Genomic DNA, 16701 nt, shown 5'->3' with positions numbered 1-16701 from the left:
GATTTAGTTCGTGTTGGTCCTGCTTTGAGCAGGAGGTTGGACTAGATGACCTCCTGAGGTTTGTTCCAACCCTAATATTCTATGATTCTATGATAAATTCAGCTGCAGATCATATATCTTATCAATATAACAATATAGTCCCTAAATTAAGTGAAGCAAATCAGGAATATCACAATGAATATTAAATTCCAAGAAATTACAGTACCTCAAACACCATATGGATGGAGGGTGTGAGTTTGATTCTTTCACTGTTTGCCAAGCAAAGCATCTTGTTATCATCCAAAACAGTGTTCAAGTTTTCAATCCACAGTGCATCCACTGGCCCGTCACTGATGATCCACTTGTGATCTTCAGTTGTGTCATTAACAGCTGCTCGAACACTAAGACCCATCAAGCCATCTTTCCACTCCAGAGTTAAATTATTAACTTCACCATACAATTCACCCATTGTAATTGATTTGGGGTTCAGAATATAGGTTTTAACAGGTTGGTAAAAAGGGTTTTCCTCACCAGCCCCATGTAAAACTCCTAAAGACTGTGCCAAAACTTGGTAAACTGTAGTTTTTCCACCTCCTGTTGGCCCAACAAGCATAACACCATGCCTTACTAACATGGTTTCATAGAGCTGTATGACTTTATGAACCATGCTTGCTTCAGGCTGCAATCCTTTTGCAAGCATGACATCTATAATTGTTGATTGTAGTATCCCATAGTCATGTTCTGGGATTATGACTCCCGGGAAAAGATCAGAAATAATCCCACTGTCAGAGACAAAAAGAAAAAAAAGTCACTTTTTATTTTTGTTAATTACATTAAACTAATTAAAAATTACATGGATTATATATTTAGAAACATCCATTTTCATACTGAAGTACTCCTTAGAATCATAGAATATCAGGGTTGAGAGGGCCCTCAGGAGGTCATCTAGTCCAACACCCTTGCTCAAAGCTCCCCAATTTTTTGCCCCAGATCCCTAAATGGCCCCCTCAGGGATTGAACTCACAACCCTGGGTTTGACAGGCCAATGCTCAAACCACTGAGCTATCCCTCCCCTCCATATCCATTCTCATTTGTTGTTGTTTTCACTTGGACAGCTCTTGTATATAGCTATCACCTAATGTGCTAGAACGGCTGCTCCAGGGCTTAAACCAACATTTTCAAATGTAAGTACCTACAGTTAAGAATTTAAACCTATATTTAGGTACCTGAACTAGTGACCCAATTTTCAGAGGTGCTGAGAACCTGCAGCCCCCACTGATGTCAATGCAAACCTGCAGCCCCCACTGGTATCAATGGAAGCTACAGGTACTCAGCACTTGTCAACAAACAAAATAAACAAACAAACCAGGCCTCTCTTAGGTAAAGCACTTAGGCACATGCTTAAGTGCTTTCCTGAATTGGGGCTTTATTGAGGTGCCAATATAGGGATTTAGGTGCTTAACTTTAAACACCCAGTGGATATGTGTGTGTGAGAAAAAATGGGGTAGCACAGGATCAGGTCCAGCATCAGCCCCCACCTTGCAGGATCATGGGTCCAGTGACCCCGGCTGCAGTAGGCTTCTGGCACTAGGACCGCAGTGGCAGGCGGGCAGGGTGGGCTGCATGCCTTAGCTCCATGCAGCTGAAGTAGGAGACCAGCAGGCACGGGGAAGGGGGTGCAGGGGCCTAGTGCCACAGGGGCATGGAGAGGAAGTGCAGGGGGCTAGGGAGGGAGGTGCATCCAGTGCATGGGGGACAGATTCTAAGTGAGGGGACTGGTAGCTGGGGCACAGTCCCTGGATGGGGAGGTTGATGTTGTGGGGCAGTCCTTGGGAGGGCTGGCTACATGGAAGGCAGTCCCTGAGTGAGGGACTGGATGCTGAAGGGGACAATCCCTGGGGGTGGCATTCTGCCCTGGACAGGCCACCCTGTCTGCAGGGCAGGCATGTCTGCCAGCCCAGTGTTGGAGGAGCGGGGGTCTGGATGCTGGGTGCGTGGGGACTGGGCGTATGGCAGCCAGTCCCTGGCTGGGAGGGGCGCCCCGCACCAGGCAGGGCTCCTTATCTTTGCAGGCAGGCTCCGCAGCTGTGCTCTCCAGGTGCTCAACTGCGCCGCCAGCAGCAGTATGGAAGTGATGGTGGCAATACACCATCCCATGCCACCCTTACAGTAAATTAATTAATTTTAACAGTTAACGTTTTGACTTATTTTGCTAATTAAAAATGCTCTCGGTAGACGTTTCCAGTGTTGAAATGAAAGGTACTGTACTGATTTGAATCATATTACTGTCCTATAACAAATACTAAGCCTTTTTTTTTTTTTTTTGGTAGATCTTGCGTGGATGCAGCCCACATAACACAATAGTAACTAGGTTGAGAATCACTGTGTTAGACATTAAGTGCAACAGTCTCCACCTAAAATACAAATTAAACTACACTTAGAAAGTTGGGTCTTCTGTTTCACTATGGCAACATAAATGTGATATGACTAGATGAAGAAAACAAACTAGTATTATAGAAAATTACCTGAACAGAAGAGCATCATCTGCAAGAAATTTCGGTAGGTTAGAATCTCGTAAAGCCCTTATTAATACCACTTCCTCATTCAGATCTGGGTTCTCTCTTTTTAGTGACCTGAATTTTAATAAAAAGCAAACAAGATGTCTCAGTTTCACTCAATCTATTTTAATACCGACTATTATTCATGGGTACTGTAGGTGAACTTGTGTAAATAATCTCTCACAAAAGGACTCCCTAAGAATTCTAGTACATTTCACTTACACTGTCCAGATAAAATTTTGTGTTAACTCAAAAATCCACTTATTATATCTGAACTCCAACTTTAGACTACTCACCATGTTTCTATTATTTATTCCTCAGAATTCAGTAATACTGGAGTCTGGAAACAATCTTAGCCAATCACATCACCAACAGAAATTAGTGTATCCAGACATACTACTGCGAGTTCCATGCAAGTTTGTTACTTATCTTCAGAGGTTACTAATAGGGTTTGGTTTGGGGGGTTTTTTTTGGACCTCTATATGTGTCTTCCTTTTAGAATGTAGAAAAAAGTGTAGAGCTTTTGCAATTCATGTGTTTAATAAGCCATTTTCAGATATTTCTGATGAAGACAGTCAGAATGTATGCAATAATACATATACTGCCTTATGCTCCCAGGCTACATTGTCCCTATAACCAAGGAATTTCTCTATTTTCATGTATTACACTAATGTATAAATGTATTGTGTAAAAATCATGCAGTGATCATCCACATTTCATTTACAATAGTGGTAATTACAGAAGGAATCTTTCTTAACATAAACATAATTTAAAACATAAAAACTGTTAATATCTCTAAGTATATAAAATTATATTCATACTAATGTTATATCTCACACAGAATGAGGATACTTACCCAGCCATGACTAATACAGATTTGACTGCTCTCATTCCAAAGTCATAATGGTCTTGTTGAGAAAGCTGCTCGCTACAAAGTTTGTACATTTGAGTCATCTTCCTTGCAAGAATTTTACTAGATTCAAATCCTTCAGAATACAGAATCACCTAACGAAAACAAGATATGTCTACATTTTTTATTAAATACTAGAATTTTTTATTTCTAGGGACTCAGTGCTGCTCTCACATGGTCTTCAACTGACACTGAATGTATGCATATTAATATATGTATTAGAGATAAAATAAATTAACGCAAAATTATAGTAACTATAGTTTTTTACAAACACTCTCGGGTATGCAATCTTCTCCTGTCTATAGGAAATAAAGCATTAAATCAATTTACTTTGGGAAAATATTAAGGGCTAGATCTGCAAACCTTATAGTGGTGAGAATTTACTAATAGATCCATTTACTTTAATGGGAATACTTGTGTGAGTAAATACTCACCAGTGCAGGGAAGGGTTGCACAGTCTAGCCCTAAAGGACCAAAAGACTCACACTTAAGACTATGTAATAAAGTATAGCAAATATTTTAAATTACGGACTTATATTTCATGTCCAAACAGAAGAATGCTGTGTGGGATTAACTAAGTGGATTTATGAAGAAACTCCAACTTTCCAGGAAATAGTTTACAAAGAGATCTATGCACAAGCATAACTTCATTAATGGCATATATGAGAAGACTCCAGGGAGATCGAGAATAGACAGAGACTCATGATAATATTGTGGTTCATTACTATTAAACAGTAACACTGCCCTCAAATAAACACTTGCAACATGTTTATCATATATATTATAGATTAGGGACAAAAGGGATCATTGTGATTATCTAGTCTGACATCCTGCATACCAGAGGTCATATGACAATCCCTATATTTACAGGTACCTCAGCAATCAAGGCATAATTTGGAACCATCATTGAAAAGGGTCTGAAGAGAGCTTTTAGATTGTCAGGTAGCTCTGTTCGTCCAGCATAGCCAGGATTCATTGTGATGAATGCCACACAGGTCATAACCAACTTTATTTCACGTCCCTCAAACATAAATCGAGAGAGCTGTTTAAAAGAAAATGAAATGTCAATATACTTTATACTAAATTTCTACAAAATATAAAATCACACATTCTTTTTTAAAAAATTAGGACTTTTTTTTAAAGGGACAGATTACAGACAGTAAATTGTGATTTGCATTTATATCTGAGTGTGAATACACTTGGATAATGCATTTTTCTTTCTAAGCTTTTGAAAAACCAAATGTAACTACTGGCTTCACACCTGGTTTTAAATGTGAAACAAATAGAAATAAATATGAAATTCTCATGAGTACAGCAGAAAGCTTTGTGGAATTTCTGGTTATAAAGCGGGGCTTTTCCACAAACAGTTGGCTCTGCTAACAGAGGAAGACACCTCTGAGGTTCCACATGTCTAGAATTAGGATTTGCTGGTTTAGGATCCTTCAGTATTGGACATTTTGTTTTCAGTTCAGACACTGAGGACAGTACCTTCAGTGGGATCTGAGGCTGCTTTTTATTTCCTGAGGGACTAATGACCAATGCAGGCCTCTCAGTTCTCACTGAACCAGCAGCTATGGAACCAGAGGTTTAATCTCCAGAGCCTCCTGAAGTAGAAAGGCTTGAAGCTGGCTCTGATGCTCCTTGAGAGATCCTGGGGTGAAGTTGCTGCTGATCACGCACCATGAAGGAGAGTATTCTTTCCCCAGCTAAGCCAGACACCTCCTACGGACATCTGAAGAGGAGAATTCAACAGAGCAAGAGGCACATCTCCCAAATCCTCACCTCTTCCCCTTTGGATCCATCGTAGGATCCATGAGCCCACACTGAGGTGTTGGAACTAATAAAAATGAATAAAAGAAACAGTTTCCACACATAAAATAAACAAAGCTAGAATTTCTAACACTAATCTAACCAACTGAAAATGCTGACAGAGGCACTGAGTTTTTTAAGAGGTTGGATCAGTCTGGGGAGATTCCTGGTCCTCTGCCGTTAGATAAGTGGTGACCAGGAACATTTTGTAAGACGGAGCCCCCTCCTTCTCTACTAAGAATTCCAAGACATTGGGGGCACAATGCCTCACTGCTTGTTGCTTTAGAACACAGTGACCTGATTGTCCATCTGAATCAGGACGACCTGTTGCGAAATCAGGTTTCTGAAAGTCTTCAGTGCATAGTGAACCTGCCCCTAGGAACTGAAGATCTGCACTCTGTGGAGGAAGGCTGAATAAGAATAAAAGATAAAAGCCAGCCCTCAAAAAGGAGAGCTGAGATGAAGCAGAGGTGGATCGTGTTTATCTTCCTGCTTCCTGGAAAGTGGAGTAATAATGCCATTGGATGCTTTCTGTGTAGGACAGAATCCATGGAGAGGTACAATAAAGTGCTTTGTGATCTCTCTAAATGAAAAGCCCGATGGGTCAAACCTACAGTTCATTTACCTGGCCTTTGCCTTAGCTCTAGGTAGGGAAGTTAAACAGTGAGGGGTTGGAGGCCTTTCTAATTGGGGGTAGGATGCGAGGAAAGCCACAAAGACCCCCATCACATCCATCAGCTTCAGGGCTGCAATATCATCCATGATCTGCTATGCAGCCCCAACACAGTGGGGTTACAACAATGGATTCAGGTAGATGAAAATCAACAGCCCTCCCCATGCCTCTTCCCCATATTCTCTCCCCTGCAGGCCTGCTGTGGGGGCCACTGTGAAGGTGTGGTCTCTATGCTCTGCCCCACCCCACACGTCAAATCATGCTGGGTGCACAGCTCTTGTTTGAACCAGAAGATTTAGCCCTGTAGATATGTAAGATGTTATTAGCCATTATATCTTTCAACAACAGTTGTGACTAAGTTTCCAAATGTGTAGCAGACTCCTAGTTTTGGAATCCATCACCAGTGTGAACAATTGATCTCTCCCAATTTTACTAATTTCTTCTGGAATTTCAAAATCTCCATTAATGGTAGGTCACCTCAAGATCTACTCTTTTCCACTGTGAATAAATCCAACTCCCCTAATACTTTTATATAATTCAGAATGGAGCCAGGCATTATCTTAGTTGCCGTGTACATACATATCCTTCATTTAGTATGATGACACACGGAAGGACCACAGCCTGGAATGTTCGGGAATGGAACTAAAGTTAAGTAATAATTTATCAGACTCTTTAGAGAGGAGCTTAAAAATGGCAGAAGGCGAGAATGTTCAATATTCTGTGACTAAGAAGTGTGCATGAAAGAAAAGTACTTACAAACGCTAAATTAGGCAAGAAATTAGATGGATTTGTTTTATAGAATTCAACTGAAATTAATCTGATGGTCTCTATTGGGCACTGAAATTAAGTGAAAATAGCGTAAGTGTTACAGGTCAGAATTAATTAACATCCACAGAGTTGTGCTGGGAAAAGCTTTTGAACAATAATCCACTTTAATAAAAACTAAAAAATAAAGATTTAACTACATTTTCCTGAAAAATAAGAATCTGAAGAATGTAAAAGTTTAATATCCAAACATTAAATAAAATTGATAATGGAGGACCACTCCTGTTGTCATATGAGTTGGTGATTTTAATTCAACATCATGAAATATGCCATCACAGACCCAATTCTGTAAACAGTGACTGTTGTGTATCTTTTCTCCAGTATGTAATCCCACTGACTTCAATGGGTCTACATGCAAGAGTAAAGATATGCACAGTAGCAAGTCTTTGCTGGGTCAGGCCCATAGTTGGCATTGTTTAGCACCCTTGCTGGAAATCTCATAATAAAGGATAAGGACTGACTGGACGTGGAGAATGGAGACTCAACTACCCTCGGACCCTTACAAGTGACCTCACTAGGTCAGGGTTATGACACATTTTTGGAGAAGCTTATATTGCTGCAGTCTGTGTTGTACCTATACTGTGGTTAAATAAAGAATTTAAGATTTCAGTGTCTTCACTAACAGGACATTCATTAAAAATGTACATAAAACACTATGTCTGTTTTAATATCTAATAAAAAAAGATATTACCTTTGCAGCTTTAGCATTCCTAATAGTAATCAGCTGCTGAGCAATCACAGACAGAACTTCAATATCAATTCGGTTAAATTCATCAAAGCAGCACCATGCTCCAGACTGGGCCAAACCACTGAAGAATCGTCCCATCATCTGAAATCATAGCACAGTCTTAGCTTAACACTGCACTGGCATGTCTCCAGTTCTTCAAAAGCTATGAAGCTAGTTAATCCAGTTTGAGAGAAATGGAGAGGAAGAAGAAATGTCACTTTGTGGAAGAAAGAAAAACTGGCTTATTTATACAGTGTACAGCACGATACGGGCCCCCATTCTGACTGGCACATGCATCCAGACCACTGAATGAGGCAGGGGTCCTGGGAACAAACAGCATGTTATTCTGTAATTAAAGATGCATATGCACAAGGCGCAGAATAGAATGTTTATAGTAAAACCCCCGGAATGATTCCAATCAATTTGTAAGCCATATTTTTATGCATACTTGCTTTTGATCAGCTTTAGGTAGTAAAGCACTTCAAGATACTTTCATCAAGTGGGCTAATTTCGAACTAAAAAAAATAAAGACGATTAAGGAGCAAAGAGAGAGAGACAGAGAGAAAAGAGGCACTACAACAGGGGTTCTCAATCCTTTAAATAGAAGAGAAAAAGAAAATTGGGCCTTGGAAGTAGAAATAAATGTCAAGGGAAAGCTGACATAGAATCATAGAATATCAGGGTTGGAAGGGACCCCTGAAGGTCATCTAGTCCAACCCCCTGCTCGAAGCAGGACCAATTCCCAGTTAAATCATCCCAGCCATACACACTGTAACGAGGGTGATCAGGTAAGGTGAGCTATTGTATGGTAGCACCCATTGTTTCATGTTCTCTGTGTATATAAATCTCCCCACTGTATTTTCCACTGAATGCATCCAATGAAGTGAGCTGTAGCTCACGAAAGCTCATGCTCAAATAAATTTGTTAGTCTCTAAGGTGCCACAAGTCCTCCTTTTCTTTTTGTGGATACAGACTAACACGGCTGCTACTCTGAAACCTGTCACAGCAGAAAGGAATTCCAAAGGGGTGTAAAACTGGTGGAGCCAGCTCCTACACCAGCCTAGTCAACCTGTTACAGGGGCTTGTGAGGGGAGGCAGTGGAGTGGAGTCCACTCCCCTATGGCAAGTGTCAGCTAGTGAATGGTCTCTTAGGGAACCATAGGTAGCTGTCATGTTAGAACAGGTTTATGTCAGGACCAGGGCTGGGGCAGTATGATACCACCAGCCCCTACAAACTGAGTGCATCTTGGCAAAAAAGAGAATCTAGCCCAAGATAAAATTTTTAAATGCAGTTCAAAAGAATAGGGAAACTTGTTATTATGGACACATCTTCCAAAAACCTGCCTTTTTAAACATCCAAAATGCTTGCAGCCGATGCGTTTCTATATCTATATAGTTCTAATTTCCTAAAAACTTCCCTGACTTCCTCACTCTTTCCAAATGATAATTAAGATTTTTTTTGTTAATTTTAATGTGTCATTTCTTTTTTTCTTTTCATCACCCTCCCCTCTCCTTTCTCATAACGCAAAGAGAAAATTCTGTGGTAGGGCAAAATTACAGCACCATTTCTATGGGGAGATTCTATAAAGGCTGGGCACATTGATCCTCTTTATACTGTAGTATAGCTAAACAAAAGGAAGACTGGCTTAGTGATTAAGACTCATGACTACAAATCCAAGAGCTCTGGTTTCTACTCCAGCTCTACTGTTCATTTCCTATGTGACTGTAGACATGTAACTTCACAGGGACAAATGGAGCATTGAGTTTTGTCTGTGCAATCCCACTGACTGCATAGAGAGATTGCTCATATTAATACATTTACTTCTCATACCTTGTAATCCAAACCATCAGAGCAGTTAAACACAACACACTGGATGGCAAGTGCTTTTGCAAGGTCTTTAGTAGTCTCTGTTTTACCAGTTCCAGCAGGTCCAGCAGGAGCTCCACCTAGGTCAAGCTGCAAAGCTCCCATAAGGCAAAGGTAGCAGCGATCCTGATGAGATTCATATAGTATTGTTACATATGGAAGAGTAGGTATTTGCCAAAGCTTCTGCTACTTTTCACTTTTTCTGATTTGTTTTAAACACTTCATAAGCCTGCTGACATATTTACAAATACTCTATGTATAAGGTGATATCAAATAGTATGGAGCAGATCCTTACTTGGAGCTCCCCATGGAGCTATGACAATTTATACCATCGGAAGATCTGCTCTAATATATTTAAATCAGCACAAACTGTCCAACATACACCATTAAAAAGTATAGCTCAGTATATTAGCATATAGTGGGCTAAATTCTGAAGTCCTCATTCTGGTAAACACCCATTGCACAACTTTATTACATTCCTTATTGCACATGAGCCTGATTTTCCCATATGTCAGTTTGGATCGTTCACTGCAGCCAAAAACTCAGTTCAAAGCCTGTCCATAAATATTCCTGAATTTTCCATGTAATAGAAAATGCCAAGATATGTTGAATATTGGCTGAATTATATACCTTTGCATAGGTATAGATGAACATCTTGAGACTTTTCACCAAAGGTGTAACTGGTAATGGTAACAGGCTGTTATCTTCCAGTGCACTTTAGTTTTATTTTGCTGCAAAGAGGTAACACTATGAAGGAGCATAAGCCCCTGTTTTATACAGTGCTACATGTCAATCCCATACTAAAAGATTTCTAAATATCAACTACCTATCTACGGGTTATTCACTACTAATACTTCTAACTTTCAGCTAAATAATGATAAAGAGTATAAGTAAATACATACAGTAAGTGGGGTTATCACCAATCTTGGACATGCTCCTAGGTATTCATAACCATAAGTATACTGGGATAAAGCCATCCTAGCAACACAATTATCCAGATCAAGATCCCAATAATAACGTAGTTGTCTTTGCCATTCAAAATTGTCAACAGTGTCCACCTACAGAGATAATACACAATGCATTTTTGAATAATGTGATTCAAAGCAGTTAACTTGGATATTTTTGTACAAAGTGCTATTTTGGAAAAAACAATTGCTTTACCTTTTCTGCTACAAGTTCACTAACAATATCTCTTGCATGTACATCAATAGTTATCAACGCTGTTATAATATTTCTGTGTAATTTTGGAAGAATACCACGGACTAATCCAGCCAGTGCATTTAACCTCTATAAATGAATAAATAAAGTGTTAAAATATTTTCTCAGTGCACTGAAGATATCAGAACTTTAAAAATAGGTGGTCAGCTCTTCAGCAGGTTCAAATTAGCACAGCTCCAGGATATGTCTCTAACTAATATATGAAAGTTTAAGAAATAAAATTGCACACTTCTGGAGATATTGTGCTTATTTAGAATATAGTTGTTTTACATCTGAGGGTCATTAAAATAAAGCTTGCATTCATTTTTTCCCATTTTTGACTGCTTTCAAACAGTTCTCAATACAGATAAGAAAAAATATATATAAACTTAGCAACTCTAAGACCAACTAAAGTATATAAAATTATTTAAGATATAACAGAAAATCAAACAGACTGGTGACATGGAAGCTGACTACCATATTTCCCAAATATCAGCTCCATTGGGGAGCCAAATATTATCAAACACCAACTTGAAAGTATTGGCACTTAGCATTTGACCACTACACACTGAAACCTCTACCCACTGTGGCTAAACCTCACAGAAAAAGCCCTATGCAAAACCCCCTGAATCATACTCTGAGCCCCACTCACACACCCACTCATATGGTCAAAAGACCATATTTGAGCAATGTTGGCAGAGATGAGCACTCACAATTCCCTCAAAGCCATCATTCCATAGAAGCAGGGTATAAATACCCATTCCCTTAAGCCATCCCTCAGTTCTTCTGCCTCCAGAAGCCTTCTTTGGAGATGGGCTCCAAAGCAGAGTTAAGGATGAAGGGTCAGTGAGGCTCGATGGAGGCAATGTAGTTGGAGAAAAAGTTACTGTTTACAAGATTCTCCTTCATGATCTTGATTCTGTAAAGCTCTATTGCAGGATGCTAGCTAGTACTGACCTCCCCGCGATAGTGGCCTGAGGAATCTGGCAAGTTTAACAGTGACTGCAGCACAGCATTTCTAAAACCAGCATCTGCTCTTGATGTCATGTCGAGCAAACAGTGACTTGTGAAGACATGAACAAACTTCCATGCAGCAAGCCCTACCAATTTCAGCCGAAGCCACAATCTCTATACTTGACCTTAAGATCACTATTCCCCTGATGCAGTAAGCCCTGAGGTGGCTCAGGCATGTGAACATCAGCTGGTTCACAACATGACTGGATACACAGACTTAGCCACTTAGCAGAATTTTACTTTCTTTTTAAAAATTAATTCAAAACTAATTTTCAAGCATGGCACAACAAAATGTTAAATTCATTTGATGCCAAAACTCACATCAAAATTTATTTTTTCAAAGTCATTTAAAGCTTGTAAGTGATCATGATCTTCTCCTTCTAAGCACTGAGTCAGATCACAGCACCACATGAGCTGAGAAACAGTCAGGACAACCTGTAGAAAGGAAACACAAAAATACCATTGATACGTCTTAAAGAAGTTGGCAGAGTAGGAACTCAGATACAATAATGATGGGGTCACATAAATAAGCACTGCCATGATCCTGCAAGCATGCACGGGCTTAAATTGGACAACTCATGGGCTTAAAACTAAGCATATGTTTAGATGTTTGCAGGATCAAGCCCAAAGTAAGTGGATAGGTGTGACATACCAGGGTGCTATGCAGACCAGTGGAGGGCTGTGTCATCCCTGTCCTGCAACCTTGGGTGCCTTACAATGCCTTGCTGAAGTAGCTCCCTCCTGGACCACTCACAAACAGCCATCCAGCATGCAAGCCACACCCAGACTGTCTGTGTGTAACTAGGATTACGCTCTGGCTTTTACCAGCCTGGGTTATACTGCAGGGTGACCCCAACATGCTCCCAATCCTGGATTTTCCCCAAGGACAGTCCAAACATATTAAGTCCATTATTCCTTTAAGGGAAGAAATACACAACTGCTTATTACTTTAGAGTTGCCCAGACACTTTAAGTTAAACACACCGGATTAGACAAAATAATAAAACAAGTTTATTAACTACAAAGAGATTTTAAGTCAGTAGAAATAAAGAGGCATAAAAATAAAAAATGGTTACAAGAAAATAAAGATAAAACACTTTCTAGTGCCTAATTTAACGAACTATATTAGATTTAAACAACGTTTTTCACCACATGCTTCTAGTAGCAATACTGACAAAACTCATGGAGTCAGGACCCCTCCCAAAGAGTCCAATGGCTGTTTCCTTTGTCTTCTCAGGTGCAGAGAATGAGGTGGGAAGGGATACAGAAAAGCGTGTCTTGGGGTGTTTGCCCCTTCTTTTTATAGTTTTTTAGTCCCTCTTTGAAAATCATTTCCAGCTGAGAACCAAGAGACAGGAAGTTTGCTAGAGGAAGGATGTTCCCTGTGTGGCTTTTTCACCTGTGCACGCTTTCCTTATTTTCTCCCTTCCCCCTTTCTGCTTGATGACTCTGTTTATTGCTTAAACACAAATTAAGACAAGCATATTCTCCTTTTTCAAGTCAGGTATGTTTGACCAGTTTGGTGCTTCGTGACTCTGAACGTGGGTTTTTAACGTCATACAGGGAAACTTATAACTTTAGGCATAAAGCTGCCAGACACATTTTATCATGCTAATACTGATCAGCAAGTTATAAATCTTCAAATCGTTCCTCATAAGGCACACCTTGTACAAACGTTATTGCAACAGCATGTAGGGTGTGAACACAGGGGTGTATTCTATCACAGTAGGCAAGAAAGATCACACAAAAATTAGTGTGGCTTACCTGAGATGGGTGTCCAGCAACAACCCATTCCATTCTCACTCTGGTTTGATAATCAGCAATAGCAGCTTTAGTCAGGCGTCTAAGAGAAGCGAACATGGCTTCTTCTACTTTACTAAGCCAGTCTTCTACATTTCCTCTGGCCTTAAGTCCCTTCCCTAAGCCAACCTACAAACAAAAGCTGTATTAACCATGGAGGTACTATTTCCTCTGAGTTTATACGTTCATACTGCAGGTGTTTTCTAGGGTCATTGATGGCACAGCAAAAAAATACTAGGCCTGATTCACCAGTGTATTACTCCACAGGTCAGGAAGCCAAAGGCTTAAATTGCAGCAAGGGCGGTTAAGGTTGGACATTAGAAAAACATCCTAACTGTCAGGATGGCTAAACACTGGAATGCATTGCCTAGGGAGGTTGTGGAATCTCCATCACTGGAGATTTTTAAGAGCAGGTTAGACAAACACCTGTCAGGGATGGTCTAGATAATACTTAGTCCTGCCATGAGTGCAAGGGACTGGACTAGATGACCTCTCGAGGTCCCTTCCAATCCTGTGATTATATCATTTTTATGCAAGTGTAACACCACTGAAATCTAAGGAACTGTAGCCTTATAAACCTGATGTAATGCAGTGATGGATCTGGCCTATTCTGTATTTTATTCATATATAATAGTTGTGTTTCTAACTTTTTCCTTTCAAGTACCGTATATATGGAAAATATATATTGACTGGAAACAGAGTGAAAGAGTAATAAAAATATTTACTTACCCTCTCTCCCTCGGGTGACAACATTGCTAAAATATCATTAGTAAAAACCTTTTCTTCTCCCTCAGATGGAGTCATCATGGCAAACTCTAGTTTAGCAATTGAATCAAAGCATTTTCTTAAATGAGGCTGAACTGCTTGAGGATTGCGAGTCTGGGCCAAGATTTCCAGGAGTTCATCATTCGATAAAAAGTAAAACCTGTTTGATAAACAAAAGTACTTTAGATGCAATATATTTTACAGAAAAATTTAAAAAAACATTCTCATGGTAGCTAAAACTAGTACAATTTGGAAGAATTTTATAGTATAACTAAAGATTCTTGCCTTTTGTATTAGTAACACACAGTATAACATTAAATCAAATATATGCCTTTGATTGATGTCAATCAGCAGATTGCACGGATTGTTTGCAATGACTTTTTACTAACCTGGGGAAGATAACTCGCTTGGACTCCAAATAAGCCTCTAGGCATTTTTGAATTTGATCAAGTAGCCCATTGTTATTCTGAAAAGTCTCTAAGAGACCTATTAAGAGAAAAAAGATTACTTGAGAAAACAGAGTATTGAGAATGAAAAAACAAAAGAGAAAACACTGTGATTAAAAATGCAAGGAAAAACTCCACTTTTTATAAGCTATGGCTGAAACCCTTTCACCAGATAAAACTAAATATTGTTGTGTTAATAACTTCAGTGCACATTTTTGGGCTTGCAAAGAATTCACCTATGAAACCAGGGTACATATTCAATTACTGCTTCACCCACTGAACTCGTTTTAATTTAATCCTACAAGGGCAAAATTTCTATCCCTCACATGAAGCCTGAGTAAACAAACAGAGGATTCTGCCCAAGGGTTAGAGGTGGAAGAACTCATCCTTCACAACACAGTCAGGGCACTGGACAGCCATCCAGCTGCTCCTTGGCCGCTACTCCAACCACTGGGCTGTAATAGTGGCTATGGGCTGTCCAGGCACAGGGATGTGCACCATTTTATGGCTCCAGTGCGCCTTGCCCCTCATCCTTCTGTATCACCCTGGAAAAAGCCAAGATAGAGCAGTACTCAGTCGTGAATATGAGAGATCCCCTGCCTGCGGCTTGGAGGACTTGTGCAGGAAAATACTTCATAAAATAAAGCAAGTGTCCATTTTGTTTCTTAAAATATTGTATATGCTGTAGACTATGAAGAATTTCAACGGACAGAAAGTGATTCAAACAACCAAAGAAGTCTAAAACCCAGTAAAAAGGTCCTAACATTCTACAGATAAAGTGGATTCTACAAGAATGCAGCAGCAGAAAGTTGAATGTTTTGACTGCTGCAAATTTTACTGTAATCCAAAATGAACTCTCCTGCCCTGGCAAATGAAAGAGTTAGTGTCCAGTGCCACTTAGTACCTGGATCTTAATGCTTAATATGGAAAAGCTTGAGTCTGATTTTCCATTGCCCTGCACCTTCTGAGGTCATTGACACCAATTCAAAGTGAGTTTTAAATAGTATATAATCAGAATGGTAATGATTTCACCCACCGTGCACCTCACTCCTGTGTGCATTTGCAGGATCAAGCCCTTCAGGAAGAGTTTACAAGTTAGATTAGTGAAGTAGGGGAGAGATGGAAAGATGAGTGTAACACGGTGGCTTGAGACAAGGATCACCTGGTTCTGCTATAAAGAGCAACAGGAAGCTGAGTGGAGGATGCTCAGGGAGATCAGAGGTTGCTAGGAGTCACTGGGTTCTAACAGAAAGACTTGGGACTCACAGTATCTCTACACTTAAAATGCTACAGTGGCACAGCTGGACCGCTGCAGCTGCACTGCTGTAATGCTTCAGTGTAGACACTACCTATGCCAGTGGGAGTAGGCAATCCACCTCCCCGAGAAGCAGTAGCTAGATTGACAGAAGACAGTGCTATCTACACCAGGGGTTAGGTCGGCTTAGCTACACCACTCATGGGTGTGGATTTTTCACATCCCTGAGCAACACAGTTAAGCCAACTTAATTGTCTAGTGGTTATCATGCCTGAGACTATAGGCAGGAAAGGGCTGGGAGGACCCTGATCAGAGGTTAAATGCATGGAATTGAGGCAATTTTATTTTGAACTCTTTTGTGGGTAAAACCAGATCTCAAGGAGGATAGTACTGGATGGAAAGAGAGACTCTTACAAAAGTAAGAAAAGACTCCAGCCAGGTATGATTGAAAGTGGCCTGCCAAGGCAGAGAAGAGCTGCAAAGAACAGACTTGGGGAAGCAGAGAAGCCTCCGGACTGATTTTTTGCTTTCTGCTTTATGTCAGTAAACTAGACTTGGATGCAGGAGCATTATTGGACAAAAAAGCCTGTATGGAGTTTATTTAAGGAGCCCTTTGAAAAGGGAAACTGAGGCAATGGGCTGTGTGCAGAGCTTCCTTGAAGCCATCAGGGTGTGGTTGGGAGGTGGAAAGGCCACTTGATGACAGTGAGGGAAACTGATTGATAGAAAGACACAAAATATAGGAGAATAGGGAGAGAACATAATATAGAGAAAGGCTGCAAGGAGAGAAAGTAAAAAGGAGACAGGACACTGAAAACAATAATGGAAGATATACATTATGAGTGGGAAGAGAAGAGAAAGCACAGTGAAACTAGGG

The 16701-nt window shown here is 40.1% G+C and overlaps 1 protein-coding gene across 1 annotated transcript in view; it reads right to left on the bottom strand.

Moving 5' to 3' along the window:
- DNAH6 (dynein axonemal heavy chain 6) overlaps positions 1 to 16701 on the bottom strand; it is a 182414-nt gene that overhangs the window by 130672 nt on the left and 35041 nt on the right. Inside the window, exons 23-34 of the mRNA XM_077818058.1 lie at positions 14513 to 14609; positions 14088 to 14283; positions 13323 to 13487; positions 11881 to 11994; positions 10510 to 10635; positions 10251 to 10406; positions 9313 to 9474; positions 7446 to 7583; positions 4322 to 4489; positions 3394 to 3542; positions 2505 to 2612; positions 206 to 761 (exon numbers count right to left, since the gene is read on the bottom strand). Coding sequence (XP_077674184.1) covers positions 206 to 761; positions 2505 to 2612; positions 3394 to 3542; positions 4322 to 4489; positions 7446 to 7583; positions 9313 to 9474; positions 10251 to 10406; positions 10510 to 10635; positions 11881 to 11994; positions 13323 to 13487; positions 14088 to 14283; positions 14513 to 14609 — 2135 coding nt within the window. The remainder of the gene's footprint in view (positions 1 to 205; positions 762 to 2504; positions 2613 to 3393; positions 3543 to 4321; positions 4490 to 7445; positions 7584 to 9312; positions 9475 to 10250; positions 10407 to 10509; positions 10636 to 11880; positions 11995 to 13322; positions 13488 to 14087; positions 14284 to 14512; positions 14610 to 16701) is intronic.

The sequence above is a fragment of the Eretmochelys imbricata genome, chromosome 5 (genome assembly GCF_965152235.1).
Source record: "Eretmochelys imbricata isolate rEreImb1 chromosome 5, rEreImb1.hap1, whole genome shotgun sequence".
Lineage (NCBI taxonomy): Eukaryota > Metazoa > Chordata > Testudines > Cheloniidae > Eretmochelys > Eretmochelys imbricata.
The sequence above is the reverse complement of the archived record's forward strand: the minus strand, read 5'-3'. Positions and strand labels throughout refer to the sequence as shown.